The 27,986-nt window shown below is 48.7% G+C and overlaps 1 protein-coding gene across 1 annotated transcript in view; it reads right to left on the bottom strand.

The window, feature by feature from the left end:
* Window positions 1-556: 556 nt before the first annotated feature.
* The window catches only part of ANO2 (anoctamin 2), a 415,077-nt gene continuing 387,647 nt past the window's right edge, over window positions 557-27,986 (bottom strand). Inside the window, exons 21-25 of the mRNA XM_075553136.1 lie at window positions 15,995-16,147; window positions 15,579-15,631; window positions 13,280-13,461; window positions 2,866-2,971; window positions 557-846 (exon numbers count right to left, since the gene is read on the bottom strand). Of these exons, the coding sequence (XP_075409251.1) occupies window positions 574-846; window positions 2,866-2,971; window positions 13,280-13,461; window positions 15,579-15,631; window positions 15,995-16,147 (767 nt within the window). The 3' untranslated portion in view covers window positions 557-573. The remainder of the gene's footprint in view (window positions 847-2,865; window positions 2,972-13,279; window positions 13,462-15,578; window positions 15,632-15,994; window positions 16,148-27,986) is intronic.

The raw sequence follows: 27,986 nt of genomic DNA, 5'->3' as shown, positions 1-27,986 counted from the left end.
TTCCAGGTCCACTGGCCACAGAGCCAACCCACTAACTGAATTTGCATTTACTGTGGTTGGACAGTGCCTGCTTCAAGTGATGCAGGGACCTCTTGGGGGTGGAGTGGAGAAGGGCTCAAATCTCTATGACAGGGGCAGGGACAGGCCCTGTCTGTGCTTTCCCCAACCTGGCGAGGTTCTTCTCTGAAGTGATGCTGACCTTGTGAAGCTTTAGAGGGTGCCCCAGGGAGCAAGGGAAAGACTTGTAGTGTCTGGTACTCCAGAGTAGAGAGGCCCCGATTCTTTCACTGATTGACCTACAATGGGTGCCAATCCCCAAAAGGACATGGCTTGAAAGAGGATCTAAATAAGAAACTTAAGCTTGAAGTTTCTGAGAGGCAGCAGCAGTGTTTTCAGTCCCTCCTGCACGTACCCCCCCTCTGTGCACGCAACACCCCCTCCTCAAGGCCCCCTCAGATCAGATCGGATCCGGGCATGCTGACTCCACACCGGTGGACCCAGGTGTACAAATGTGTGGGTGCGTGTGCACATGCGCCCTCGGGTTGTGGCGCCCTCTGCCTTGGGGCTGGTCATTCACACGTTGGTGTGCTGAGAACCCACCGACGCGGCGCTGCCCGGCAGGCTGCGGCCTGAGCGGGCTGAACTGGCCACCCGGCTGCGCCTGCTGCGATCCTCCCCACCGTGGCTCCTCGGAGCCGGGTCGTCCATCAGCTTCACCTTCTCATGTTCCTCCTTCAGGAAGAAGTCCACCAACAAACTCTTCTCTTTCTTGATTTGGTCGCTGATGTCCGTGGGGATGTCTGGGATCATCCAGTCCACCAGCACGCTCAGGAACATCACAAGGTTCTGTTCGCAACAAGGGGAGAAGGGGTGAGTGGAGCTGGGTAGCCTGGTCGGGGGGACCCACCACTGCCCTGCTAGAGTGACTCCTCATCAGCCCAGTGACCCGAGCCAAGGCACGGAGTGTACCACGGTGTTGCCTTTTAGTGAGAATGAGAACACAGCCTGCCCGGCGGGGCTGGACGGATTGGATGTGTGCATGCACAAACAGCATTCACGGCCGTGCTGGGCACAGAGCACTGTGACGGGTTACTGATTGCTTTTCCCCTGTCATCCAGGTTTCTCAGCCCCACCTCCTCTTCCTCAGACTCTTCTGACATGTCCTCATCTGGCTTCTTGACCTCCAGCCACCTTCCTGCCAAGTCCTCCCAGGGAGGTGCCCACGAAGCTTCCCCCCGCGATCCCTACTAGGCTGCTGCTCCTCCGGCCCTGCCAGCTGGCTCTCTCACCCTCCACCTTAGAGATGGGCCCTGGGTTTTGTGATGAATCTGGTCTCAGGTGACCCCCAGCCCCTGATGGCTTTCATTCACCTGAACTGCTCTCTCTCCTTTGTAGCGACCCTAACAGACCCACCTGTTTGGGAAGCCCTGCCCACACTCTCCTTGACCAAGTAGTTGTCTGCTTTGGCTCTACGGAGCCACGTCCTTCCTCATCATGATCCAATACGCGACCGGAGAAGGCCACCTTTCCCTGGAAGAGTGGACAGCCTACAACTGCCCCTGTGGGTTTCTGAGACCTTTCATCTTTACAAGAGCACACAGCCTCACCTTGCTTCCTCAGAGCAAATGGTGGCTTCGAACCACTAACCTCGCAGTTAGAAGCTCAATGTATAGCCCATTCTGCCCACCAAAGCGCCTACAGAATGACCAGGGGTAGAGATAGTTGAAAAGCAGGTTACCCTTCATCCTGGGCTATAGGATATAGTGTACGTTTTACATTACTAATGACGGGGGAGAGAGTGCACTGAATATTTATTTTCCCTTCTCTGTAAAGGGGGTGGTAAGCCAAGTAAGTTCAGGAACGTGTGATTTAAACCTATTCTCAATCCCCATCCTTCACCTTTTACTCCATGTGCTCCCAGCGGCTTCTGGGGAGACAACATTGGAGAAGCAAAGCCTCTTCCAGAAGCTTCTGGAAGCCTGAGATGCTCAAGCTGCTTTATCAAGTGGCACCCCCTCCTCTGAGCCCACATTTTATAGGGAAGGCGACATGTGACGTATGGTGCAATCCAGAAACTCCTGCGGGGGTACAGCAGGGGAATGTCTGCACAGTGTTTCAAATCTATCGCTCCATCTTTGCAAGGTGAAGACTGGCTGTCTCCTTTAGGTGAAAGCCTAGCCGGTGGGCTTCTCCCCTTCCTGGGCTGGGGTCTGCAGGGCAGGATACTTTGGAGCCCCCAGAGAGCTGTCTTCGGGGAATACAAAAGCCGGAGGGAGCCAGAGAGCAAAGAATTTGCCCTGAGCTCCGGCCTCTGGAGGAAGGCCATTGGGGAGTGGAAATCTGGGCGATGCAATCGGATCCCTGGCTATTGTCCGAGATAGGAATCGGGCTCAGGTTTGCTATTCATCCGGGCATGGCTCAATGGCTCTGGGGGCCTTTCCCACCAGATGTCTCCAAGGCTAAAACTAGTCGAACAAAGGAGGGAGCCAGGAGGGAGAGAGAGAGAAGCAAAGCTCCGGACACAAGCCCTTCCTGGGCCGCAGAGGCCAAGTGGGGCTGTTTGTCTGCTTTGTGCAGCTCAGATTGAAGCAGGCCCTCCAGCTCCCACGCGGCAACATGTGCCATGTCTGCCTGGTAACCTTAGTCTGTGTTTTGCTCTCCTTTTGCAGAGACCATCCATCCCAGGAGCCCCCTCTCAAACCTTCCCTGTCTCACTCAGGGGAGGGGGGCCTTCCAGTCTGCCCACCACCTGCCAAGTCCTCAATGTCACAGGATGTCAAGGAACCCTGGAAGCGAGGGGCTGCCAGTGGGACAGCGCGGGCATTCCTGCTTTGGCTTGGATTGTCCTTGTCTGGGACCACTCACCTGGAAGATGATGACAAAAGCGAGCCGGGCAGACAGAACGGCCCAGTACTGTTTGGAAAACTCGTATGCGTTGGTGGCCCAGGGCGGCTCTCGGTAATCCTTAAACCTGACCAACAAGAAAGGTGGTGTTAAGAACGGGGAGGAGATGGTGGGAAAGGCGGTGGGTCTCGCTGTCTCTGGGTTAACCCTGAAGAGTTAAAGCAGCAGGCAGACCCTTCAAGCTCAGACTCAAGGCGTGGATGGGCGAGGACAAGCTGGGGGATCCACAGCCCAGCCCACAAACGACTGAGGCTCAGAAAGCCCAGTGCCACTGTGTTGTTGTTGTTCATTGCCAGTGAGTCCATTTGGGCTCACCGCGACCCCGTGTACCACCAAATCGCACACCGTCCGGTCCTGTGCCATCCTCAGATTGGTTGTTCTTGGTAAGCCTCTTGCTGTCGCCCTGTGTCAATCCATCTTGTTAAGGGCCTTCTCCGCTGCCCCCTACTTTACCAATCACCACCTGTCTGTCAGTCTGTCACACTGGGGTGACTTGCGTGTCGCTGTGATGGCGGAAGCGATGCCGCCGGTCTTTCCAGTGTCCGCAGGGTCACCCAAAGCCAACAGGTTTCAGCGGAGCTTCCAGACCAAGAATGGACTTGCGATGAAGGAACCGGCTGTCCACTTCCGAGGACGGAGCCACTGCAAACCTTCGCAAGAGCAGCGGGCCTGGAGAAGGCTTGACGATTCTTCTCCCAGGACTCTAGAGAGCCAACACGGGGTCACTCCACCCCGACGCGCCACTCGCCTGGGGGAGCTATAAAGTAGAGAGGAGCCCCCTGCTGCTTCACATAGTGCTCCACAGCCTGTGGACTCAAAGAAGATGGAGGTCCAGCCAACCACCCCAGCCTCCACTCACAGCCAGCTGCTTCGGGAATCCAGGAGAGGGCCGGGCCAGCTTGGTGAACCAGCAGGAACTGAGCCGGACAAACAGGACGGAGTGAATGGAGGCGGGGAGACCGTCACACTCATGGCTGGCTCATGCATGTGCTTGCAGAAGCAGAGAGCAAATGCCTGCCATGCACGCGGCCCAGTGAGCGGGCCAGGGCTTTCCCTCCGTCCTGCCTTTCACCTCCATTCTGGACTGACTCAGGTGAAAGCCAATGCGTTTTCTCTGACTCACACTTTTCTAAGGCTTTTATCTGGAAAACGTGACCAGGGCTGGGTCCAGAAGGGCTGTGGCCATTCGTGGGGCTGTTTTCTCCGTGGACTTCAACCAATGTTCGCTGCTCAAAAAAGGAGGAGGTGGGGAGGCAGAAGGTCACCCCAGCAGTGGGTAGGGTTGCTGAGGAAGGCAGGGGAGGGCCTGGTCTGGAGAAGGGCTGAGGTAGTTGGGGACCCATCGATATTGAACAGGTGCTTTCTGCTGATCCCTGAGTAAGGCACCTTCCTGGAAGTGTCTCACTGAATCTTGACAACATCTTCGGGGCGGGGGCATCATGTCTATGTGACACAGGGAACTGAGGCTCCCTATGCAATCACTTGCCCTAGGCCTCTTGGAGAGCCAGGGGCAGAGCCAAGGCAAAAATCTGAGCTCTTTTCTCACCTACGGATGCAGTCAACAGGTGGCAGGGTTTAGAAATGACACTTGTCTACTTCCCTCCTTATCCTGCGTGAACGAGCCGTTCTAACAGGTACGGAGGTGACCAACTGCCCACGGTGGATGGCAGAGAGAAGAGAGGCCAAAAAGAGATGTCCGCAGGAAAAGTGGAAAGAGACGCAGGCCGGAGTCGGGAGCGGAAAGAGCCAAGCTGAGAGATGAACACTAAGCATGTGACTGAGGCTGGGCAAGAGGCCAGACCCTGCCCACCCCCTCCCCCGCCACGCCTCGCTCCCCTCTTCCAGCAGCTGATCACAGCTGTCCAGACTGCATCTGACATCCGGCCGCAAAGCAAAGCTAACTGCGGCCCCGAGCAACACAGCCACGGGATCGCCACCTCCATCCGCGGCTGAGGGCAGAGCGTGGCCGGCTCCGGATGACCCTGGGTCATCGGAGAGAGGGAGAGCGTGGCGACACGGAGGGGAGGAGAAAAACTCAGCCCCACTGCCCTCCTGCCACTCCAACAAGAAGGACAGGGCAGCAGGTCATTCAGTCGACTCTTTCCGAGACTCGGGGGGCCATGACACCCCCGGAGGCCACTCCCCACCAAGGGGACCCCTTCCCAGGTCTAGCCTAATCTGTGCAGCTGCATTCAAAGTCCTCCGCTCTCCCTCCCTATCTGCAGCTAAGGAGGGACAGCTGCTCACTGACCTCCGTGGCTCACCCTGCTTTTTCCAGCCTCAAAAGAATCCATAAATAATCGAATTCAGGTTCCACCTCTGCTACTAACTCGCCACAGCTAGTTTTAATCTACGAGGCACATCGACTTCGTGGAGAACCTGAAGAAAGATGAGCACATCGATATGTCCACAACATTCTGCTTGAAAATACCCCTGGGCCCAGTAGGTTCCGAGGGGATCGGTTATGAGCCAAAAGCAAGCCATGCATGTCCCAGAGTGACGACGACAAGAGCAAGTGTCCGCCTGGTGCACGCGTTGATCTTTGTCTTCCCCCAGCCAGTGCTGTTTAAAAGTTATAACCGACAGGGAAGAAATATATTTTACACGTAGGCACACATTCACATTTTTACCGAAATAAAAATGACACGAAACGTACTTCTTCCTGTGCGGAGGGCCGTGATACGAGAGGCCTTTGAACAAGTGTGTGGGCACTTGGAATTAAGATAACGGACTGTATTCCGTGAAATTTTGGAAGCCCCTTAGTATTTCTTGATTTTAGTTCCTTCTCTTCTGTTCTGCTCTATTTTCTCATAGCCTATCCCATCCCATCCTCTTTCTTAAAATCTTGGTCATGACCCCAGCGATGATCTCATAAGCCACGAATGAGGCATGACTCAGGGTTTAAAACCAGATTCCAGGAAGCCTATGCCACCAGGTAAATAGATGGTGATTACACTCCAACGCACGCTCTGATTTCATTGTTTTTTGTCTTCATTTCACCCTACAAAGTCAGGCTGATCAAATATCTTCAGAGCAACCAGAAGACCATGGTTAAAGAGATACTTTTCTCCAAACATAGGAATGTTCCCCAAAGGCAGAGTGGCTGATGAGCATGATTTCTTCCAATATTGCACCCCATGACATTGCCTTCATTGTGTTTCTAAGTCCAGCAAAGCATTGGCACGAAAGCCGAGAAAGGGTCTGGTTTTCAGAGCACCTGGGCCCATAGGAGAATGAACCGGATGCTCTACTTCCCAAGCTGATGAGTACAGTCCCTAAGCCTTAGGGAGCAGAGCACCTAGCCCTTACAGCTCACATGCCTGCTGCACTAGATCCTTTGCTCCTCTGTAGGGAACTTCAGTCTCCCTACATCTCAGTGAGTGGCCATAGCACCGAGTGAATCCCCAGTTCTGGCCAGCTGCCTGCATCTGGTGTCTGGGACCCCAGACACAATCATAGAGGTGTGATTTTAGGGGCTGTTCCCAGATCTCGTCCTCATCCCTGAGGTCCTCTTTAACCTCTGAATGAGCCCTAATTTGAGAGGGGTCCTTCAGCCATGATGGAGACGGCTGGAATGAGTGTCTAGGGGAGGCAGTCTGCCCTTGGCTAGCTCGGCCAACTTACCACCGTAGTTAGTTCGCATCTCTAAACCTAAAGGCTACCACCCAATCCATAATGGGGAACTAGCAAACGAGGGGTCGTGGTGCTGGTACCTAGAAGGTGCACATTTCCGGCCTCTCCCTCCATCAACCACAGATAAATGAAGGTGTGTGCGTGTGTGTGTGGGCATGCTGAGTGTTAAAGGAAGCCACTGTGAGAATGAAATCATAATGGATGTGATTTCTAAAGGCCTCCCTGGTTTCCACAGTGGGGGGGAATGTCTGGGCTGGGGGGTGATAAGGCAGCCCTCTCTGTTCGTCTTACTTGCGCCGACTACGTGTGAGGGTCTGCAGACACTGATCGGAGAGTAAGTACACAAGGATTCCGACGCGGGTTCCAACTCCTGCATGCCCAGGCCCATTCCAACCCAAATGGGCTGAAGCCTGTCCCTGGGATCAGGGGATGGCAGTGGACAAGTTCTCTCACTCATATGCTTGTCTTCATTTCATTTGGGCGCTTCAAAAACAGTCTAAGCCACACAGTGACTCCCACGGGGACCTGCGGGAGACGCTGAATTCAAAACAGAGAGGGGAGCTCAGAAGGGGGGTTGGTGATGGTTTGGGGGTATTTTTGGTAGATTTTTCTTGAAGGCCATGGGATGATCATGGAGGCATACTATGCACTTGATCTTAACCAAAAGGCTGAGAAGCAATATAGGCTTGCTATGACTTTGTTTTAAGAAGATTGGAAAAGAGCGAGGAAAGTTACACTGAGGCTTTCAGTCCCTCCCCCCTGACAAGGCACCTGCTCATTCTTTGAGGTGGGAAGTCAGGTCTGTCCTACAAAAATGTTATTGGGAAGCCTTACCCCCATGCACACTCCAGCCCTGCTCTTGTCCTTCCAGATTGCTTTTTATTCCCCAAACTCAAAGCACATTCTAAAAGAACACAAGTGGAGTCGCTCAAGAATGCCAACCCCACTGTTTTGACACGGTGTAAAGTGAAGAACTCTGGTGGGAAAAGTCGGAGAGATGAAGACATGTTCTCCAGAGGTGAAGACCTTGGGAAGTTGATGAGAGTGGCAGGCAACGAGACAAATACTGTGGCATACAGAATTCTGCAACGCGGGCGCCTGTAAGTCAACACTTATAGACACATGCAGGCTGAACAAGTGAGAGAGGGAGAGCGGAAGAGTACTCATGAATATAGAGAGCATTGGCAGAAGGTACGTGTGAATGTGTATTTACCTTTGTCCCAAATCTATTCATGAATGTGGTAGAGCAGACAGGGGACAATGTTATGGAAACTTCTTAGACATAACCAACACCTTGAAGGAATGAGTGACTGGGCCTGGGGGCTCAGGACCACGGTCTCAGGGGCACCAAGATCAACTGGCACAACATGGTCCACAAAGGCAATGTTCTGTATCCTATTTTTTTGAGTCCTGACTGAGATCTTAAAAGTTTGTGAGCTATTTAAGGGGTAACTATTGGTCCCTCCCTGTCCAAAGGAAAGAAGCGTGTTGAAAATCAAAAGACATATGGACTAACGGGCCACACAAACATCAACCTCCATGACCCTGAGTCAAGAAGCACGATGGCTTTGGAAAGGACCGTTCCATCAGGAGGCCCTGGGTAGAGTGGGAGGAAATGTGGAGCAAAACCAAAATCATAACAGGAAGCCCAAACAACGGCCTCCAGTCATCCACAGGTCTGGAACTGGGCTTCCTCTTATGTTAGAAGGATCAACTATTACACACACACACACACAACATAGGAAAGAAGTAGACTAGGGATGGTATATTGAAGGAATTGAAATTGAGGAGTTGAAACAAAATATGGATCAATTGTTGAATACACAACTGATTATGTGCTCCGTAAACCTTCGCCTAATTCACAATGAAAAGCTGAAGAAAAAAAGTCTTCCTCCTTCAGGACTCTATAGACGTAGACAGAGGATGCGTTGAGAACTAATAACTTTGGACTTTTATATTTTTGGTTAATAAGGGTTTCTAGGACTTTGTGCCAATAGTTTTTGACTTATCGTTGTGCATATTCTGAATTACTTCTATAATGCAAAAGTATATATTTTAAAAGGGTGAAATTAATGGCGATATGTGGTTGACCAAGATATACTCTCATACGAGGCTTTTAGGAGCAAAATTAGAGTAGTAAATGAGACAGCGTCATATATAATAAGTGGAACTGGAACAAAAGTCAACATTAGGTTTCAGCTTTAAAATTACATTAATATTTCATCTGAAGTATGCTAACATTCTGGAAAAGCATATTGATTCGGATAAACTTCCACATTACCCAAAGAAATAAGATTCCTATTAACTCAAAAAATAGATTTCATTATAATAAAACAAGCCAATGAAGAAGCAATACCTTAAAGACTCTACAAGTTCATTGTCTATTCATGCATAGAAAATGAGCTGTGACACATGGACCCTCATTAGTCAGCTGTGAAAATACACCAAATCAATGACCTGGTTCTCAGGAAGATACCTGTGACTGAGCCGGGTAGATGTGGGGGAGGAGGGTGATGGGATAGAGTTGCCGGGGCCAAAGGAGCTTCAGCTAGCTTGCGTGTTGATTACACACATCACTAAATATTACTTCTTCGGGATCAGAAAAGAGTCCTTGAAGCGGATCTCGTCTGAGTTTTCATTTGTACAGACGAGGAAGCTGATGGGCACGGTCCTAGAGCATCGATCCCCATCGGCTTCTCCCTTGCCGCTGCAGAGCATGGGGTGGGGGTGGGACAGGGGTGGGTGGTCACTGTCCCCCTGCCACCATCCATCACAACACAAAACCGCTGAGCACGGGGAGGGTGACAAAGTCAGAAACAGAGGGGCTGGTCTTGAGTCACCAGTAAAGGCTTGGTGTGTGTGTTTCTTCCCAAACAAAAAGGCTTTGACTATCTCACGAGCCATTGCCAAACGCACAACTCAACTCCAAACAGTGGTATCTTAAGAAAAAAAGGAAAAGTTGCCTCCATGGAAATGAATGTCAATTTAATGCTTGCAATTACATACAATGTTCTCATACCATCGGAGCTCCTTAAAAGTGCCTCCTGAAATTGGCCTTCCACAAGGGAAACCGTGAAGGCAATTAGGAGCTAATGAGAACCATGTCAATCCCGAGGCTGATAGAGATCAGGAAAGGCAACACCCGGAAAAGCTGACGCTACCTCTGGTTTTGGCACGGAGTGGATGGGGAAGCCGCCAGGAGCTGTCAGGGAGCCTGTCCCTTCAAAGACTTTTCACAGGACCTTGGAGCTTGAAAGCACTCCGGCCCTAAAGGAAAACCTGGCTGTGGCCACCCAAGGACGCGGTTTCTGAAGGCTTACCACCTCCCCACAAACTCCGTGGGTTGGTTGTGCCCAGGTAGACTCTGTGAGCTCTGAGGCCCAGGGCACTGGCTTTGTCTTGCCCTCATGATATCTCGGCTTTTCCCAGTGGAGTCCCTGCCCCGATCTACCATCCACTCTCCAGGACATGGTGGCCCTTGGACACTGTCAAATGGCCACTAACCTTGCCTGGAGATTGACGTCGCTGGCCTGTTTCTGGAGTGGTCCTGCCAAAGCAGTGGGATGATTTCAGCCAGTGTCGCTCCAAGAATGCTGGGAATGCATCTCAAATGGGCAGCTGGAGACGTTTCCTAACGTTCGTGGCTATTTTTAAGATACCTCTATCCCTGGCAAAGCCGGGTTGGAGCCCAAGACCCTGGTGTTACTTGACCACATTTATCTCCGGAGGTCACTGAAAGTTAAGGCTAGACAAAGGGTCATCAAGTTCCCAACACTACTTGCCAGAAAACCAGGGCAATCTCTTAATTTCCCACCACCAGAGCCATTCCACACACTCACATGGAGACTGGTTGTGGGGTTGCGGCTACGCGTCGCTTTCCCACAGGCTCTACCGCTGCCCCTTCTCCATTCTTCATGTTTGCCTCCGTCTCTCTGAGCCTGTCTGCTGAATTTCTTACAGTCACGGGCCCTTCTTGGCTTAGAAACACGTCAGGACTATTATCCAGAGGTATGGCCTCATGTACCTAAATTTCCAGAGGATGTTGTGACCCCGCAGGGAGTGATACTGTAAAGAGGATCCCCCTGAGGTAGAGGCTAACCTGTTGAACGCACCTATGTCATGTGTCCACAGCTAGACGATCAGCCAACCTTATTCTCCAGACAGCTACCCAGGGGATAGGGCTGGGTCGCTTTTTATTTAAAATGTAGCCCTCACTACTCCCTACTCTGCACACTGGAAGCAGAGAGGTCACACCAAAGCACATGTTTAATCAGGTCCCTGATCTCTTAAGCCAGCTCCTGGTGTCCCGCACACATCCATCTGCCCACAATGCTCCTCGCCATCTGGCTTGTCTCCCCATATCCTATGACATACCGCTCTCACTCCAGCCCCAGGGAGTCAGACTCTCTTCTTGGTGATCCGAGCACACACTAAGCCCTGTACCTGCAGCACACTCTTCTCTCTGCAGTGACCGTCTCAGAAACTCACAGGGACACATCCCCACTGTCCCACAGGGTCCCTGTGCATCAGCCTCGGCTGGATGGCAGTGAGTGTTTAGCTTTGCTACATGAGAAGTGGCAGACATAGAGTAGGCCTCACAAACATTGACAGAGTGAACCACAAACGGTGGGTTTGGCAAGTCACCTCAGTTTGATCTTGATATGATCCTAATTATCTTCCTATACATTTTCTTGGCATAATGGCATTAAAGTGCAGTGTCTGAGTGTCTACCTTTGACGGGGTTTTAAAAGTTGGGCTTTGGGGAGAATTGTGTGCTGCTGAAGAATTATCTATATGGGATGCAATGGACAACCGGCAACAGCAACTGGAAAGGCTGGCTAGGAATCTCAGGGGCCAGTGAGTTTGGGGAGGAACAATCTGGAAAGGGAGGGTGAGAAGGATGTGCCTATAGCCATGTCCTCAGGGTCATGGAATTGTGCCTGCAGATACTGTTGGACTGGTGTTTGTTCTGCTGTGCCTATTTCCAAGGAGAACAATAAAAATGAACCAAAATGAACTATTTCTACAGGGGTCTTAGATAAGCCATCACCCCGCTTCAGTGCATGGAAACACTGGAGAGGATACTACCAGGGTTTCATAGCTGCCTGGGTGGCGATGCGGCAGCATGGACTTGAGAGAAGGGAGCGGGAAAGCCAATTCCTTTGGAGACAGACACAAGAAACTTACTCTGAGCTCTGTGTGCTGGTAATACTGGCACCCTGGACATTGTGCAGGAACCATTCACCTCACTTGCTCACTGGAAATTTGCCTCCTATTCCAAGGTCAAGTGTTTCAGATGGAGAAGACTTTTACCTCTAGATCCCCTTTCCAAAGGATTCAGCCTTGGCCATTGTGAGTGTCACATGCTGAGGGCCACAATGATGGATTCAAAGTAGGTATGTACTGGTCCTGGCTAATAGTGGACCAAGAAGCCTTGGCTGGGACTCTTTGGGAGAGGGCCCTTGGGTGTTTTGTTTTGTTTTTTCCTGCTGTGCCTGTCGCTGCTACAAGTGTATGACACTTTGAAATGACAGTCAGCAACTGGAGTAGAGTTGAGAGTTTGATAGTGATGGAATCAAAGCTTGCTTGATATTAGACGTAATCTCAACTTTCATTTAGTTAGGCCACTACGTTGCTTTTCTGGTTAAGCCCATGTAAGCAACTGATGTTTCTGGAAAGACAATTCAAGGTCTGCTATTGACCACAAGGGCAAGGTCAGAGATGCTTAGTGCTGTATCATTGATATGCACATCTAGACCACACACACACACACACACACACACACACACACACACACACACACAAACCAAACTCACTGCCATCAAGTAGATTCCTATTCATAGCAATCCTATAGGACAGGGTAGATCTGCCCCTGTGGGCTTCCAAGACAACGCTTTAGGGGAGCAGAAAGCCTCATCTTGCTCCAGAAGAGGCGCTGGTGGTTTCAAACTGCTGCCCTTGTGGCTAGCAGCCCAGCAAATAACCACTCTGCTAGCAATTGTTGCTGCTTCCCTAGCTGACAAGTCACGCTCCGGTGTCTCTGACCCCACACAGAGGTCAAGTCCTGAGTTCCGGGAGAGATCTGTGCTGTAGTTCAGGAAAGCACTTCAGTTTTCTAAGGATCCATTGTTACCTTCCATTTTGGTGTTTAATGTACAATGACCTAGTATCCGTAGCCCTTATGATGGAAAAGTAATGTTCTAATTCTGAAAATTCCATTTTCTCTTTACCTCTTTGTTTCACGCAGACCTATTGACTGACTTGGTGGGCTTTGCTGGAGCACACTCAGAAGGCACTGAAAATGCCAGGAGCTAGTAGTACCCTCTGCAGACCCACATCCAGCCCCGTGGAGAGCCATACAGAAGGGGGCCCCTGGACAGTATGTCAACTGTTAACAAATAGGGCCACAATGCCCCTTTATTCCCAGTGGTGTCCCCTCCCTCTAAGAATCCACAATGACCTTTGATTTCCTTTGGCTCTGCTTAGTTTATCCCCGAAGAGATTTCAATCCCTTGAGGGCAAAGACAAGGCTCTCTCTATTTCTTTGTCCAACCATGGCCAGTAAAAGGCAATTGATATGGATTTGCTGAATTACTGATGTTGACTTTATGGTGATTCAGGGTGGGGGGTTGGACAGAGTCAGAAAGGAGATGATCCGATTCTAGATCTGGGTGATCTGGTGGCCTTGTACATCAAATGGACTGATTCTGGTCCTCAGCTGCCCTCCTCCTCATTACTTTACCTGCAGAAGTGAACCTCCTGGTCGAACTGTGAGTTTTCTGGCTGAGTCCCCTCTTTCAGCTGACTGACATTGAAGAAGGACAGGGTGTGGTTGACGAAGCCGTGCAGAGTCCCGTTGTGACTGTAGGAGTACTGGTACACCAGGCGGGGGATGAAGTCCGAGGTGACAGCGATGACAAAAGCCTGAGGGAAAGAACCACAAACACTTCCGGAGTGATCCGGAGAGATGCCGTGCGGGTCCTCGGGGTGTCACCTGGCTCGGTGATCAGCCACAACTGAGCTCCCACGCAAAGGTGTTACCCCGATATCTCAGGACACACATGCTACACCCTGGTGTCTGAGGCCTGTAGGCACTTACTGTCTCCCATCTCTGCTGCTTTGAAGGAAACCCACCCGAGAGCAGCTGTCACAGCCCCTGCAGCAAAGAACACTCAGCCAGCTTGGCCTTTTTGGTGTTGGAAGGATTAGGTTATTTCTGAGATAACCGAGTTGCTACTGGTGTTCACCAACTTGCCGATACCGGTCAGGGCACTGTTTAAGTGAAATGGGCAAGAAAACGAAATGGGCATGTACATTCCTTCCTGGGTGACACCAGAAATCCTGGAATGCCAGGGACAAGGTTCCACGGCTCCTTCAATTTGATCATTAACCCTCAAGCCGCTCAGCACACCATCTTGTGGAACTACCTACCTTACATTGTACTTAAGAAATGGGAGACACAGAGAGGGAAAGCGAGGATCCTGCTGGTTGGAAACACATAAACCAGCATAGCATCTGGCATATATAAGCGCCCTATAAATGTCTATGGCGCAAACCAGGCAACACATGAATGATTGCATGTTTGAATGCGGAGGTCCTTTCTACAAAGAAAATCTTAAATCTTTTTGGCAGGTGTTTATATTCTATTCTGCACCAACTACTAAAGCCTTTTAAAATACATAGGCAAGAAAATATGTTCTAAATGTATATGTGCGTATGGACGGTCATACCCATATTTGAGGATGAATAGCATACTTGTGATAATCAGAGCTGCAGTGGGCCCAGTCCTTACTATAGGTCTGCTCATCATCCCATTTAATTTCCCAAACAGTTCTTTGCGGTGGGTTCTATTCATATCTCCCATTTTACCAAGGAGCAAACAAGTCTTCAGAGGCCGGGGAAGTAACACTTGGATGTCACCCTGTTCTGCAGAAGGAAGGGGATCACGGCTCAGGGCCTTTTGTGTTAAGTAGACCTAACTTCAACGTGGTGACTGATCTCTTTCCCAAATGTCACCTGATGTCTGAGTACCTGATGACTACATGCTTCCCACAGTCAACATCTTTGGGACTGAATTCAAGATGGAGCCGGCTGGCTGCCTCTCTGCTCACCTTCTGCGTCTGTTTGGGTTGTTCTGGATTGGGCACCAGATCAGAACGCGAATCGGGCTTGCTCTCTCAAGACAAAGTGGGCTTCCGTTTTCTTGGTGTGCACTGAGCTGGCTGCTATTTCCTTGGGAGGCAGACTAGGGGATCGCTGCCTGTCCACCACGGGTACAGAAGGCAGAAGAAACTACTTGGAGGCAGCAGGATTTCCCCTGGGAGTGTGGCTAAGTCTGGGAAGGTAGTTAAGGAAGCCACACCAGGTAGGACCTCTCATCTTTCATGGCCTAACTTAACTCACACAGTCCCCGCGTCCATGGGGCTAATTAAGGCGATGCGGAGGAACTGTAATTAGGAACTGCACGCTGGGCAAAGCTCCAGGTATTGTTCGGTTCAGACATATCAGGAGAAAGAGATGGCTAAAACAAAAACAACAAACACACAAACTCATGACTGCCAAGCTCATTCTGTCTTATAGGGGCCCCGTAGGACAGCGTAGAACGACCCCGCCATGGGGTATCCAACATGGTAAAGCTCCAGGCAAGCAAACGGCCACACCTCTCACTCATGGTGGGTTCGAACGGCAGACCTCTCAATTAGCAGCGGAGAACGTCACCACCAAGGCTTCTGGGAGATAGACAGATATGTGGCACTCTTTCCTCATTATTCTTGGCTCCGAAGAAAGATCTGATATTTGACGCTGCAGGCCAAGGTATGCATGCTAATAAATAATTGCCTTCCTTCTCCGAGGGAAAATTGGAAAGTAATTGCCCGGCTCTGGTGACAGCACCGTGAGTGAGAAAGCAGGCATGCCCTGCTAACCAGGGAGCTGGCTTCGAAGAAGCTCAACACTGAGACGGCTGGGAGGTAGCCTGCTGGGAGCATCTCCTCTCGGGAAGGCCGTCTCCGAGCCGGGGAGTCAAGGATGCAGGCACTTACGTTGATGATAACGGAGAACTTGCCGATTCCGGAAAGAATGTCAAACCAAATTCCTGCAAGACAGAAAGGAAGGCCACCGGGCTCACTCCCACCCTGGGCCCGGCGATGACAACACTGCAGCTTAGGGGGACGTTTTGCAGGCAAGTTACCAGGAGAGGTTTGCAGGGCCCCCCAGGAGCGGGCTTGTCTGGAATGGTCTTGGTGCCCCCCTGTCTGGAAGCTGGGAGAACGTGCAGGTGGCTAGCGTGGCCTTGGAAAAGCTCCAGGGCTGGAGAGGAGGATGGTGGAATGCAATGGGGCGAAGAGAAAGCGGCTTTCCCCAGCCCTCTGGGTTCCCCCACAGCATGGGGACAGTCTCGGGGCAGAAGGTGGGGAAGGGAGGGAAGAAAGATACAGAATGGAAGCGGGAGACCTACCGATGTCTTTGGTTCTCACAGCATCGGGCCGTCTTAGCTCGGTGACAAATTTCTTTGCGTCCAGCCGCACTTCAATGACATTGTTGAGGAGCGCAAACACGGGAGCCAGGGGAAAGGAGGCCACGAAGAGGGTGACAAAGCCAAACTGGATAACTAGGAGAGAGAACAGGACGGGAGGCTTCACCGGGGGACTTAGACCTTCTGGCCTGTTGGTTTCTTTCTTTCTGGAATCTCTTCCCATGTCGGTTGCTTGGGCTCCATTCCCTCCAGGTCAGCAGCTCAGAGTATTTCCTTCTCAATACCTGCAGTCCCATTTAGTCAGTGCCGTGAACGACGATCATTTGGGGGTGCTAGCATACCTTCAACAAATGCTCGAGAAATGGCAGCTATGATTTTCATAAGCACGCTACTCATCCCCCATGCAAGGGGGCTTCAGAAACGTCTAGGGGGAAGGGTTCTTGTCTGTTCATTCCAGGTCCCACCCAAACTCTTTGAAGCCCTCTTGGATGGAGACAGTCATTCATACGCACGTATATACTTAGAAAATATTTTCTTGCCTAAATATTGGGACAAGATAGAATATAAACATGAAAAAAGATATGAAAAAAGAAACAGTCTGGCGTATTTTCTTTCCTTCACCCTGTCACAAGTCATTAAGCATGTTCATCTTACTTAGGTTTGGCAAACTTTTTTAGTACAGGGCCAAGTAGCAGATATTTTCGGATTTGTGGGTCATATAGTTTTGTTGCTACTATTCAACTCTGCTGTTGTAGAACGCAACACATAACATTATATTAATAACACGTAAACTAATGGACTTGGCTGCGCTCCAAAGAAACTTAAAAAAAATGTTTTTTTAACAAAACCAGAAAATAGGCTGGATTTGACCCCTGGGCTAAATTTGGCCAATGATGGATCTACCTAAAAATTTACTTTGCATCTCCCCAAATAGGTTTCTTCTTCGCATACCCATGATCACTGTCTTTTTTTGTGGAAAATGTGTTCATTCATCACACACTGATGGAGAGCTCGCAAAATGCCAGGCAATATGAGAAGTATTTAAGGAGGCAAGTGTTGGGGCCTGACTTCAAGGAGCTCGGCTCTAAAGGGCAAGGAGCATATACTCAAGACAAGCATGAGGTCTATGTGTGTCAAGAGAGAGATGAGAGTACAGAAGACAGAGGATGCCTAGGGAGGAAGGGCTCACGTCTACCGAAGGCGGGGACACAGGCAAGTCTCCATGGAGAACATTCAATTCACTCTGAACTGGGAAACTGAGTGAGGGCGAGCCTCCCAAGCCAAGGAAAGCGTGTGTGCTAAAGGATGGAAGCAGTCAGATAAGGCATCACTTCCATCTGGATAACTACAGCGGGCTGCTATGAACCAGTTTCCATCTCCCCTATCTCCCCATGCCCCAGAGGTCTGGGGAAGAAAGCCCCCTCGCTCATGGATACACGCACGGTTGCAGGTTGAACTGTGCACACGTGGTTGTGTGGTGCTGTTGCCTGGCTTCCAACTCACAGCAGCCTCAGGCACAGCAAAACGAAACACCTGGTCCTTGCCACCCTCCCTATTGCTCTTAAGGCTTGAGCCTCTTGTGGTGGCACAGATGTGACTCCATTGTGTTGACAGTCTCCCTCTACTTTACCAAACATGATGTCCTTTTCCAGGGACTGGCCTCTCCTGAGAAGATGTTTCAACTGTGAGGGAGGAAGTCTTTCCATCCTTGCTTCTAAGGAGCATGCTGGTTGTACTTCTTCCAAGACAGATTTGTCTGTCCTTTGGGCAGTCCATGGGACTTTCGATATTCTTCTTGCACAACAATTCAAATGCCTCGATTGTTCTTCAGGCTTCTTTAGTCATTGTCCAACTTTCACATGCATACGTAGTGATAGAAAATAACATGGCTTGGGTCAGGTATCCCTTAGTCCTCAAAATAACAGCCTTGCTTTTCAATACTTTAAAAAAGTCTTGCGCAGCAGATGGACTGGATGAAGCTTGTCCTTTGATCTTTTGACTGTTGCTTCCATAAGCATTGATTGTGCAGCCAAGCAAGAGGAAATCCTCGTCAACCTGTCTTTCCCCCATTTATCATGAGCTTAGCTACTCGTTCAGGTCTGAGGAACTGTGTTTTCTTTACATTGAATTGGAACCCACACTAAAGGTGGCAATCCATGATCTTCATCCACAAGTGTTTCAAGTCCTCCTCACATTGAGTCAGCCTGGTGGTGCCATCTGGGTATCACAGGAGGGCAATAAGCCTCCTCGGACCCTGATGCTTCCTTCTTCTTCACATAGCACCGCTTTTCAGATTAGTTTTTCAGCATACAGATGGAATAAGCCTGGTGAGAGGATACAATCCTGATGCACATCTTTCTGGATTTTAAACCATGCAGAATTCTCTTATCCTGTTCGCAGAACTACCTCTGGACCCATTATCCAGAATGAAGTATAGCCTACTTCTTCTTTCCCCCGCCCCTGCCCCCCATCATTCTAGTCCCTCCTTCAGCAGGGGATACTGTCCACTTTGGGAAACGCAGCTCAAGACCCATCCAATAGCATTCACCCCTTGGTGCAGGTCATTGCTCTCTTCTCTGAATTCCCCCACTCTGTGTTCCTGCCCCTGTTGTAGTCGTCTCCCCTCCTGCTCTGATCTGTTCACCATCGAGCTCATTGGAAAGACAAAGGCTCCATTCAATCAACAAGTTCAATACATATTTGCTGATGAACAGCTCTCCCCCCCCCCAAAGGACTTCCTTGCATACTAACAGTGAGCCTGGATGGCATAATGGTTATGTGTTGGGCTGCTAACTCTGAGGTCAGCAGTTTGAAACCACCAGCTAGCTCTTAAAGAGAACGAGGAGGCTTTTTACTCCTTTACAGGGTAGCAGTCTGGGAAACCTACAGGGGCAGTTCTATCCTGTCCAATAGGGTCACTATATGTCAGAATTGACTAGATGGCAGTGAGTTTGGTGTGTGTGTGTGTGTGTGTGTGTGTGTGTGTGTGTGTGTACTAAGGAGCCCTAGTGGTCCTATCTGGTAAGTGCTGGCCTGCTAACCACAAGATTGGACGCTTAACCCTCCTCGAGAGAAAGAGGAAGTTATCTGGTCCCTTAAAGAATTACAGCCTCGGCAACAAATATACAAATGTTCTTGACACAATGGATGGATGGATGGATGGATGGATGGATGGATGGATGGATGGATGGTGATAAGAGTTATACGAGCCCCCAATAAAATGATTTTTTTAAAGAAAGGTATTCATTGAAAATAGATGTGTAGGCATGGATGTAAGTATGGATTGTGATAAGAGTTGTATGAACATGCAATAAAATGATTTTTTAAAAGAATTACACCCTCAGAAACTCTATTGGGGATTGATAGCAGTTGTTTCTTTGGAGGGGGTTGGTACTTCAGTGACTTCAATTGGAAGTTGAAGAAATAACCATTGACAGTGAGTTGATGTTGGCTCATAAAGACCCCAGAGGACAGGGTTTCCAAAGACATGATAGACGAGAATAAGGCAGGATTCCCAAGTGCCCTAGCCAAAAGCTCACCGCCATAGAGTCGATGCTGACTCATAGTGACCCTATAGGACAGGGTAGAACTGCCCCTGTGAGTCTCTGAGACTGTAGCCCTTTATGGGAACAGAAACTCCCGTCTTTCTCCTGCTCAGTGGCTGCCTTAAAGGCTTTCCAAAGATGCACATCTGGAGCAAGACAGCCTGTCCCAGTTTTCCCCCTTGGAGCAGCTAGGGGGCTCAGACTGCCAACCTTTGGATTAGCACTCAAGTGGGCATTGGTGTCAGACACCTAATAATAGAAACCACCTATGATGGGCAAATTTATTCCAATTGGAATGAATATTAATATGTATTGATCTCCGTGATATATACTGTGAACATACATGCTTGTTGCCAACTGCCATTGACTTATGGCGACCCCATGCACAAAGAACAACATGCTGTGTGGTCCTGCACCATCCCCACAATGGGCTGTGGATTACACTCTCATGATCCATCGAGTTTTCACTGGCTGATTTTTGAAAGTACATGGCCTGGCCTGTTTTTCTAGTCAGTCTCCTTCTGGAAGCTCTGCTGACACCCATCCAATATCTTAGCACTAGGCAAGCCTCCTCTGACAGACAGGTGATAACTGTGTCCGAGATGGCAGCATTCTACACCTGAACCACCGGCGCTCCACACAATCAACAGACACATGTAACTGAAGGAAGAGAACTGATTTGTAGCTCTGAGTGAGTCAGGAGACCAGACTTCTAGTCCCAAACACATTTCTAACTAGCTGCATGCCCCTTAGCAATTCTCTTTGTGTCAGTGAGCACCAGCATCCTGGCTGATACATCGAAAAGCCTGGTTCATATTCCATGGAGCCCTGGTGACACAGTGGTTAAAGCAACCCACTATTAACTGAACCTGCCACAGGCCCCGTGTGAGCACGCTGGGACCTGTTTGCTTCCACAAAGAAACCAGCTCACAGTTTGCGAGGCTTAATCCATACAATGGCTATGGGTTGGAATCCCGGGCATTTCCTTTAAGTCAGATTTGCTATGATGATAAGATTCTTACTCTCTTGGCCAAACTTCAAGATTCTAGGATATTCAAATAAATATGGGGGAAAAGTATAAATACATAAGTTTTCATGGAGAGGGAAGCCTAACAGTGGAAGTTTCCAGAAAGAGGACACGGATGGGACTTTACCCAACACAACTGCTTTCAATTTGGTGGTTCGCTTGGGTCAACTGCTTGGGGTCACTGCTTTTGCTGATACAACCCTGCCCACTGCCATCATCTAAGATGCCCAATGGACTCTTGGCAGGCCTTAGGAGACTGGCAGGTGCCAGCCAGTGGGAAAGCAGTTGCATCTGTCAAGGTTGAACCCCTGGAAAGGCCGGCTGACTAGCTGGCTGAAAGGGATGGGTGGAGAAGGAAGAAATCTTCAAACACAAGCTCTGGGAGCCAGTTCAAAAGGCAGAATCTACCACATCTTTTAAAAGAGGCTTTGCTGAGGAATTCTCTCTGGAGTCTGGAGTGGGGGATGGAGTGGGGACGGGGAGAGAGGTGGAATTAACCACGAAAGCAAAACAGATGTTCGAGAAGTTTTCTAAAACCTGCAAAACATGCATGTCTGTCTTTAAGCGTGCAGATGAATGCATCGGGAGTTATGGAGTTCTAAAGTGGTCTGCTTGGTTCTAATGAGCACAGTTCTACTGGCCAAAGGTTCTGGTGTCACAGGCAACCTTTCCTCGGAGAGCTGTGCAGAGCCTCCAAAGCCCAAGCAGGAGTTTGCAAGAAGAGAAGGGGCATCTCCTGAGTGAGTGAGTGACAGTGTATGTGTCCCATGGCCACACTACACTTGTTGAACTGGCAGTGGCAAGTCCAAGGTCCTTCCAGGGTTAGAGAGAAACAGCAACTTTCCACGGACTCTTCTCTCCTTCTGTAAATTCCAGAGACAGACAGAAATGCCGCTCCTGCAGTACTGACCTGACGATTTCCTCTTTGACTTCGCAAACTCCAGAGACATGCTCTCTTCTGTCCCTCCCTGGTCACATTCCCGGAGGAGCACTAAGTGCTGGGTTGCTAACGGCAAGGTCGGCAGTCCCAAGCCATCAGCTGCTCTTCAGGAGAGAGCCTAGGCAGTCTAATACCTCAACAGCATAGAGCAGGGGTCCTCAAACTTTTTAAACAGGGGGCCAGTTCACTGTCCCTCAGACCCGTTGGAGGGCTGGACTATAGTTAAAAAAAAAACTATGAACAAATTCCCATGCATATTGCACATATCTTATTTTGAAGTAAAAAACCAAATCGGGCAAAAACACCCAGCGGGCCCGATAAATGTCCTCGGCGGGCCACATGTGGCCCGCGGGCCGTAGTTTGAGGGCCCCTGGACAGCGTTGGAAATCCACAAGGGCCATTCTCGTTGGACTCTAGGAACTGCAATCAGCTGTGTCAGTTAATTGGGAGTTTGGGTCTTGTCAATTTCCAGCGCAGGCTGCATATGCTGTAACAGTTCCCATCAATTGTCCTATGTCACAAAAGGTCTCGTCCCTTTTGTCTTGCCAACCAAGGCAACTTCAAGAGAGTAGGCTCAGCAGGAGCCAGTTATGCCAGGCATGGAGTGACAAAACACCCCTGTCCCTGCCTCTGGGGTGGGGCAAAGAAAAGCCACTCTCGGCAGACGTTCCCTTACTGCAGGTGTGGTATATTTTGATGGGGCACTCTGAACATTCCCAGGTCTCTAGCCAAAGAGGCAGAACTAAATAGGAAGCCTTGCTAACAAGCTCATAATCCTATACAGCACAACTTACAAGTCCAAAGCTCCTCTCTGCAGTCTAAGGTCTCTAAAGCTGCAGCAGTTGGAGTCTGGAGCTTGCTTGCTTCAGCGCACGCAGTAAGACTGGCTAATTTAACGAGGGAAGCATCTTCAAGCTGATCTTTAACTAAATCTTCATCAAGCCTGCTGCCCAAAGTTCCAGAAATTCCAACGTAGACGCACAGATTCTGGGACTCCTCCCAAGGCACAAGCCCCATTCGTTCTTCTCACCATCCAGTCCTGAGGGCTCACGTGAAGCAGCCGCCCACCCCACACTGTCCGGTGCTGGAGACAGGGAAGCCGTGCGCTTGAGTACCTGGGTTCAGGTTAAGAGAACGAGGAGGGGGACTTATACTAACAAGATGCATCCCACACAGACATGCCAGGACCATCTGCTTAGAGAGGGACAACATCACGTATTGGGGAGAGTAGACCGGACTGGCCCGAAAGGTGGGTATAACTGATCTCTCACTCATTTATTTAAAGTTTATAGTGGAATTAGGGGAGTCCTCCTGGCATAGTGGTTACGACTTGGACTGCTAACTGAAAAGTCAGCAATTCGAAACCAGCAGCCTCTCCTTGGGAGAAAGATGGGACTTTCTACTCCCCAAATAGCATTGCAGCCTCAGAAACTCAAAGAGGGCAGTTCTACCCTGTCTTGTAAGGTCTGCATTGAGTTGGCATCAACTCAATGGCAGTGAAGTTTTTTGGTTTTTTCATTTTTTTCCTTGAGCTTTGAGTGGAATTATAAGCCTCCTCCCACCAAGCCCACTCCACAAGTGCTGGCATTCACGGCCTTTATGGCCTGAGCTTAGCTTGTGTTTCGTTATTGTTTTCGGTCCCCAGGGTCATCTCCTCTTTGCTCATGCTCTGTGCTCAGGGCTAATCTTTACCTACCATTTCTTGATCTCCACTGCTTCTGTTTTTCAATGATTCCAAAACCCATTTATACATCCCCGAGCTCATCATTTTTTCATGTTTCCAAGCTTTGGCTATATAATTACTGCCCACAATTTCCCTTCTCTTGTCTGCTGAGCAAATTATTATTTATCTTCCAGGCCTAACCTTCTCTATGAAGGCTTTCCTCCACCCTCTTTCATACCCACCATCTTACCAAGACCAAACTGGGTGCTCTGGGCCTCTCTCCTCAGTCCTATAATACTTTGCAAATGCCATTCGAGTCTCTTTGTTTTACTTTTTCTTAGATGGCAAATTCTTTGAGACCAACTAGGTTCTCTTCTGAGTCCTCACTACCTAACACATGCTCAGAAGTTATATGTATAATAAATAAACATTTACTATCTCACCAAACAGGCACCAAGAGGGAAAACTGAAATGGGCCAATTAAAAGCATCGTCCTCAATGACGGTGAGAAATAACTGGAACGTGAAGAGTTAACCCTTCCACCTGGCGGTTCTCATTGCTGGACATTGCTCAGAGGACTTTCCGACAAGGTGGAATAAAAAGAGTAGGTCCAAAGAGTAAAATCATATGAGCAATGATTGTACTCTTTGTTTGAACCCTGATTCAAGAGGCCAAGGCCACTGTCAACTCACTTGGATGGTTCAAGTCTACCAAGTCCATCCAGAAGAGCCTTGGAAGAAAGGCTTGACCACCTACCTTCAAAAACAAAACCCCAAAGCCCACCCTTGAAAACCCGACGAGGCACAGCTCTGCTCTGCTGACAAACATGTGTCCTGGTGGGATCACCAGGATCACTAACTGGGTTGGGTGTTTCAATCAGAGCAGCCCCACCTGCTAAAAGGGGTTGAAAACCAGGGGTATAAGAGCCCTGCCTGCATGAGCAATAGAAGGGGATAATTGGAGTGATTGTGTCTTCTGTCACAGAAAAGGCAGTCACTGAAAGGAGGCAGCTAAAAGCAACTCATTAATACAAACACTTTTGTCAAAACTCAGCAAGGGAAGGTCACTGCTCTGTTTAACTCATCAGCCCATATTTTAAGACTCTGCCCAGTGATCTCCTTCTTCAGGCAAGGGAAGCCAGCTGTCCTTGGTGCAGAGCATGCCTGCAGTTACTGAAAACGACTGTGCTGACTGACCATGTAAACAGGATCGCGCAACGAGAAGACACGGTAGGGGCCTCTCTGTGGCTGAGGAACACAGTAGAAGGCTTGATACAAGTGAAAGAGGATCCTCATTTCCATCATGCATCATTCGATCATTCATTCTTTCTTTCAATCATTCATTCAGAAAACATTCATTATGCACATTCTGTATACTAAGCACCCTGCTCATTAAATAAAGATGAAATTAAGAATAATATGATGAATTGAGAATAATAAGACAAAATTAAGAATCAATAAAGATGAAATAAAGAAATAAAGATGGCCGGACAATTGCTCATCCTTTCAAAAGCTCAGAGTTCAGGAGGGAGATGAACGTGTAAACACAACTCGGTCATACTGTGCACTCAGAGCTCCCTGTCAGTATCACAGAGGGCTAGAGAGCCCTGGAGCCACTTCCTCCCCACAGAGGAAAGATGACCAAGCTTCACAAAGTGACTGCCCACCGCATGTGACCTGAAAAGGGGAATAAAAGAGCGTTTGACTTGAAAAACAGGCACAAGAAGCCAATAAAAGTTTCTTGTATAGATGCTGCTGCTGTTGTTGGGTGCCATTGAGTTGGTCCCAACCCACAGCAACAATATGCATAACAGAATGAACGACCATGCCATCCTCAGTCATTCCTCTGTCTGAGCCCATGGTTCCAGCCACAGTGTGGACTCAACTCACTGAAGGACTTCCTCTTTTTCACTGTCTTCTCCAGGGACTGGTCTTTCTTGAAAAATATGCCCCAATTATGTCAGATGAAGTCTTGCCATCCTTTCCTTTAAGAAGCATTCAGGCCATATTTCTTCCAAGACAGATTAGTTTGTCCTTTCAGCAGTCCATGGTACTTTCAATATTCTTCCCCAGCACCACAATTCAAATACATCGATTCTCCTTTGGTCTTCCTTATTCAATGTCCAACTTTCACATGCATAGGAGGCCATTGAAAATACTGTGGCAACGGCCAGACCCACTTTAAGTCCTCTGTATGCTGAGCATCATAATCAGAGAAGCTGGATTATATGAAGAAGAATGTGACATCAGGAAAGACTTATTAACAACCTGAGATATGCAGATGACACACATTTGCATGTTGTGAGTAAAGAGAACTGAAGTACTTGTGGATGAAGATCAAGGACTGTAGCCTTCAGTATGGATGACAGCTTAATGTAAAGAAGACCAAAATCTTCACAACTGGACCAATAGGGAACATCATGATAAATGGAGAAATGATTGAAGTTCTCAGAGATTTTGTCTTCCTTGGATCCATGAGCAGTGCTCCTGGGAGCCACAGTCAGGAGATCAAGACATGTTACATCAGGTCAATCTGCTGCACAAGGACCTTTTTAGAGTACTGAAAAGCAAGGATGTTCCTTTGAGAACTACGGTGTGCCTGTATGGTTGATAGTTAAGCGCTTTCCTGAAAATCCACTGATCCAATGTACAAACTACTTAGGAAATAAAGACAATGAGTGGAATTCCCTTTCAATCTGTATGGCGTCACCTGGGGTTTACACAATGGCTGGGCTCAATTCAGAAACCCTGGGAAGTCATAACAGGAAAGAACAGACTTGAAGTAGCAGCTAAATCATTAAGAAATCTGCATGCAAGTCAATGAAACTCAGGGACATAGAAGCAAAGACCCATTTGACATTTAGTTTTCTTTACTTCCTTGTGATTAAAGAGACCCTGCCAGTACTTTCCCCCAGTCCATATAAATATAAAAAATATGAGGGGGCTTCAAAAATGCAATTGAAATGTGGATTATTATAAGATCTCTCAGAGCCCCCAATAAAATGATTGTTAAAAAAAAAAAAAAGAAAAGATGATGGAATTTTTCCATGAACTTTTTGAAGCCTCATCATATTATGTAGGGAGAAGGATCAATGGCCTTTTTGGAATCTGGCTACTCTAAGTATTCAAAGCCTAGTTACAATACTAGTGCATCCCAGGCTAATGGCTTGGTACAAACCAGTCCACATTCTCTTCGCCCTGCTGACAACCACAGAAACGGGCTGGAGAAGGTGATTTTTCAGTTGTAGGCATCTCAAAGCCTGGGCTTCATAGCTTCCTGGAAAGATCTTCCCAGGGGTTTCCTTCCATGACCCCTGAGTCCACAGTCCCAGAGGTCACATAACTTCCCCCAACATATCCTGAATACCAACCATGTTCAAAAACCTTGCTCTCTGTTTCCATACAACAGTCTTCACCAGTAAGTGTTTTTATATCACCCTGAGAGTGAAACAAGTGAGTCTTAGAGAGGTTAACTGGTTCCCCCAGAGTCACGTAGAAAATGATTGATGGATGTGGGGAGCAAAGGGAACTTCCAATGCCAACCAAGTTCAGGGTTGCCTCACCACGCCACACAGAAAAGCAGACAGGCCTCACTGCAGCCGCACTCCTTCCTCCTCCCTGGCTGCCCTCACACATCTGAGATTTCCTTCATTCAATCTTCCCCAACCTGCTCACCAATCTTCTTGTCAGTGAACTGACTCATGTTGACACTATGTCATCTTGAATCTGCACAGATGTTTCTTACTCTCTCGAGTGTTTTCATTCATATACGCAAGTCCCCTGTGACTAGGACATTGCAATTGTCTCTGCTATTTTCTGTGTCATCGCTTCTGTCCAACCTGAATGTATGCCACTTCAAAGCCTTCCATCGGTGGAGCTCGTGTGGCTTCTGAATACTACAGAAACATCTAGAGCTGGTGAGAGCCACTGATTCGTTGCCTATGTGATGAACACGGCTTAATAAATTCCCAGTAAATGTTGACTGGATGAATACAGATGAAAGGAATGGTTGATTAATGCTTATGCTAGAAAATGAAGGCCGACTCTTTATCCAGCCAGCCAGCCGCATGCTGCAGTCAGTAAGGTAGAAAGATATGGCGCTGGTCATGATGGGAAAGAATTCCGAGGCAACAAATCATTTTGTTTACTTTGCTCCTTTACTCCTACTCCTTCCAAAAAGGCTGTGCAAAAGTCAACAATAACAACAAAATACAATCAAGGGTTAGCAATTTTAAAAAACGCGAGGCGAGGGAAGCTAAAGAGCACACATACACAGAACAAAAATGTAACCTCTGGGATCCAGGCAAAGGGTATTGCTAGGTATCAAGGTTGACTGTGAACGTCCCAGCTCTTAGACTAGAACAGAGACGTGCAGATGACAGCATCACTTTAAATATATGTACTTCACTGTGCTTTAGGTAAAAGTTCCCCTTTGTACAAATTCACGCATATTTTCTCTGCAATTACAACCTTTACAATGTGTCGATATTGTCATCATTTCCATTGATTTAGCTTCGCTCTCTCTCTGCGCCTTCTCATCTTTGTTGTTCTGTAAATGTTAACCGTTTGATGTCCTACAGTTCACTTTTTGCGGGAGCTCATTAGTCATGGATGACTATGTTTATTTTCTTAAGCCCAGATATGATTTGGCTGAAGGCTGACTCACAGTGATAGCTTCAATTCCAAGTGGAAATGTTACCATGGGGCAACAATCTGGGGCATTTCTCTATGCTCTTTTTGTCCCTTGTGCCTGGTTTTTTAAAGGAACTTGAGTTTTGTTCTACAAGTCTTCCCCATTTT

Source organism: Tenrec ecaudatus, chromosome 6 (genome assembly GCF_050624435.1).
Source record: "Tenrec ecaudatus isolate mTenEca1 chromosome 6, mTenEca1.hap1, whole genome shotgun sequence".
Lineage (NCBI taxonomy): Eukaryota > Metazoa > Chordata > Mammalia > Afrosoricida > Tenrecidae > Tenrec > Tenrec ecaudatus.
The sequence above is the reverse complement of the archived record's forward strand: the minus strand, read 5'-3'. Positions and strand labels throughout refer to the sequence as shown.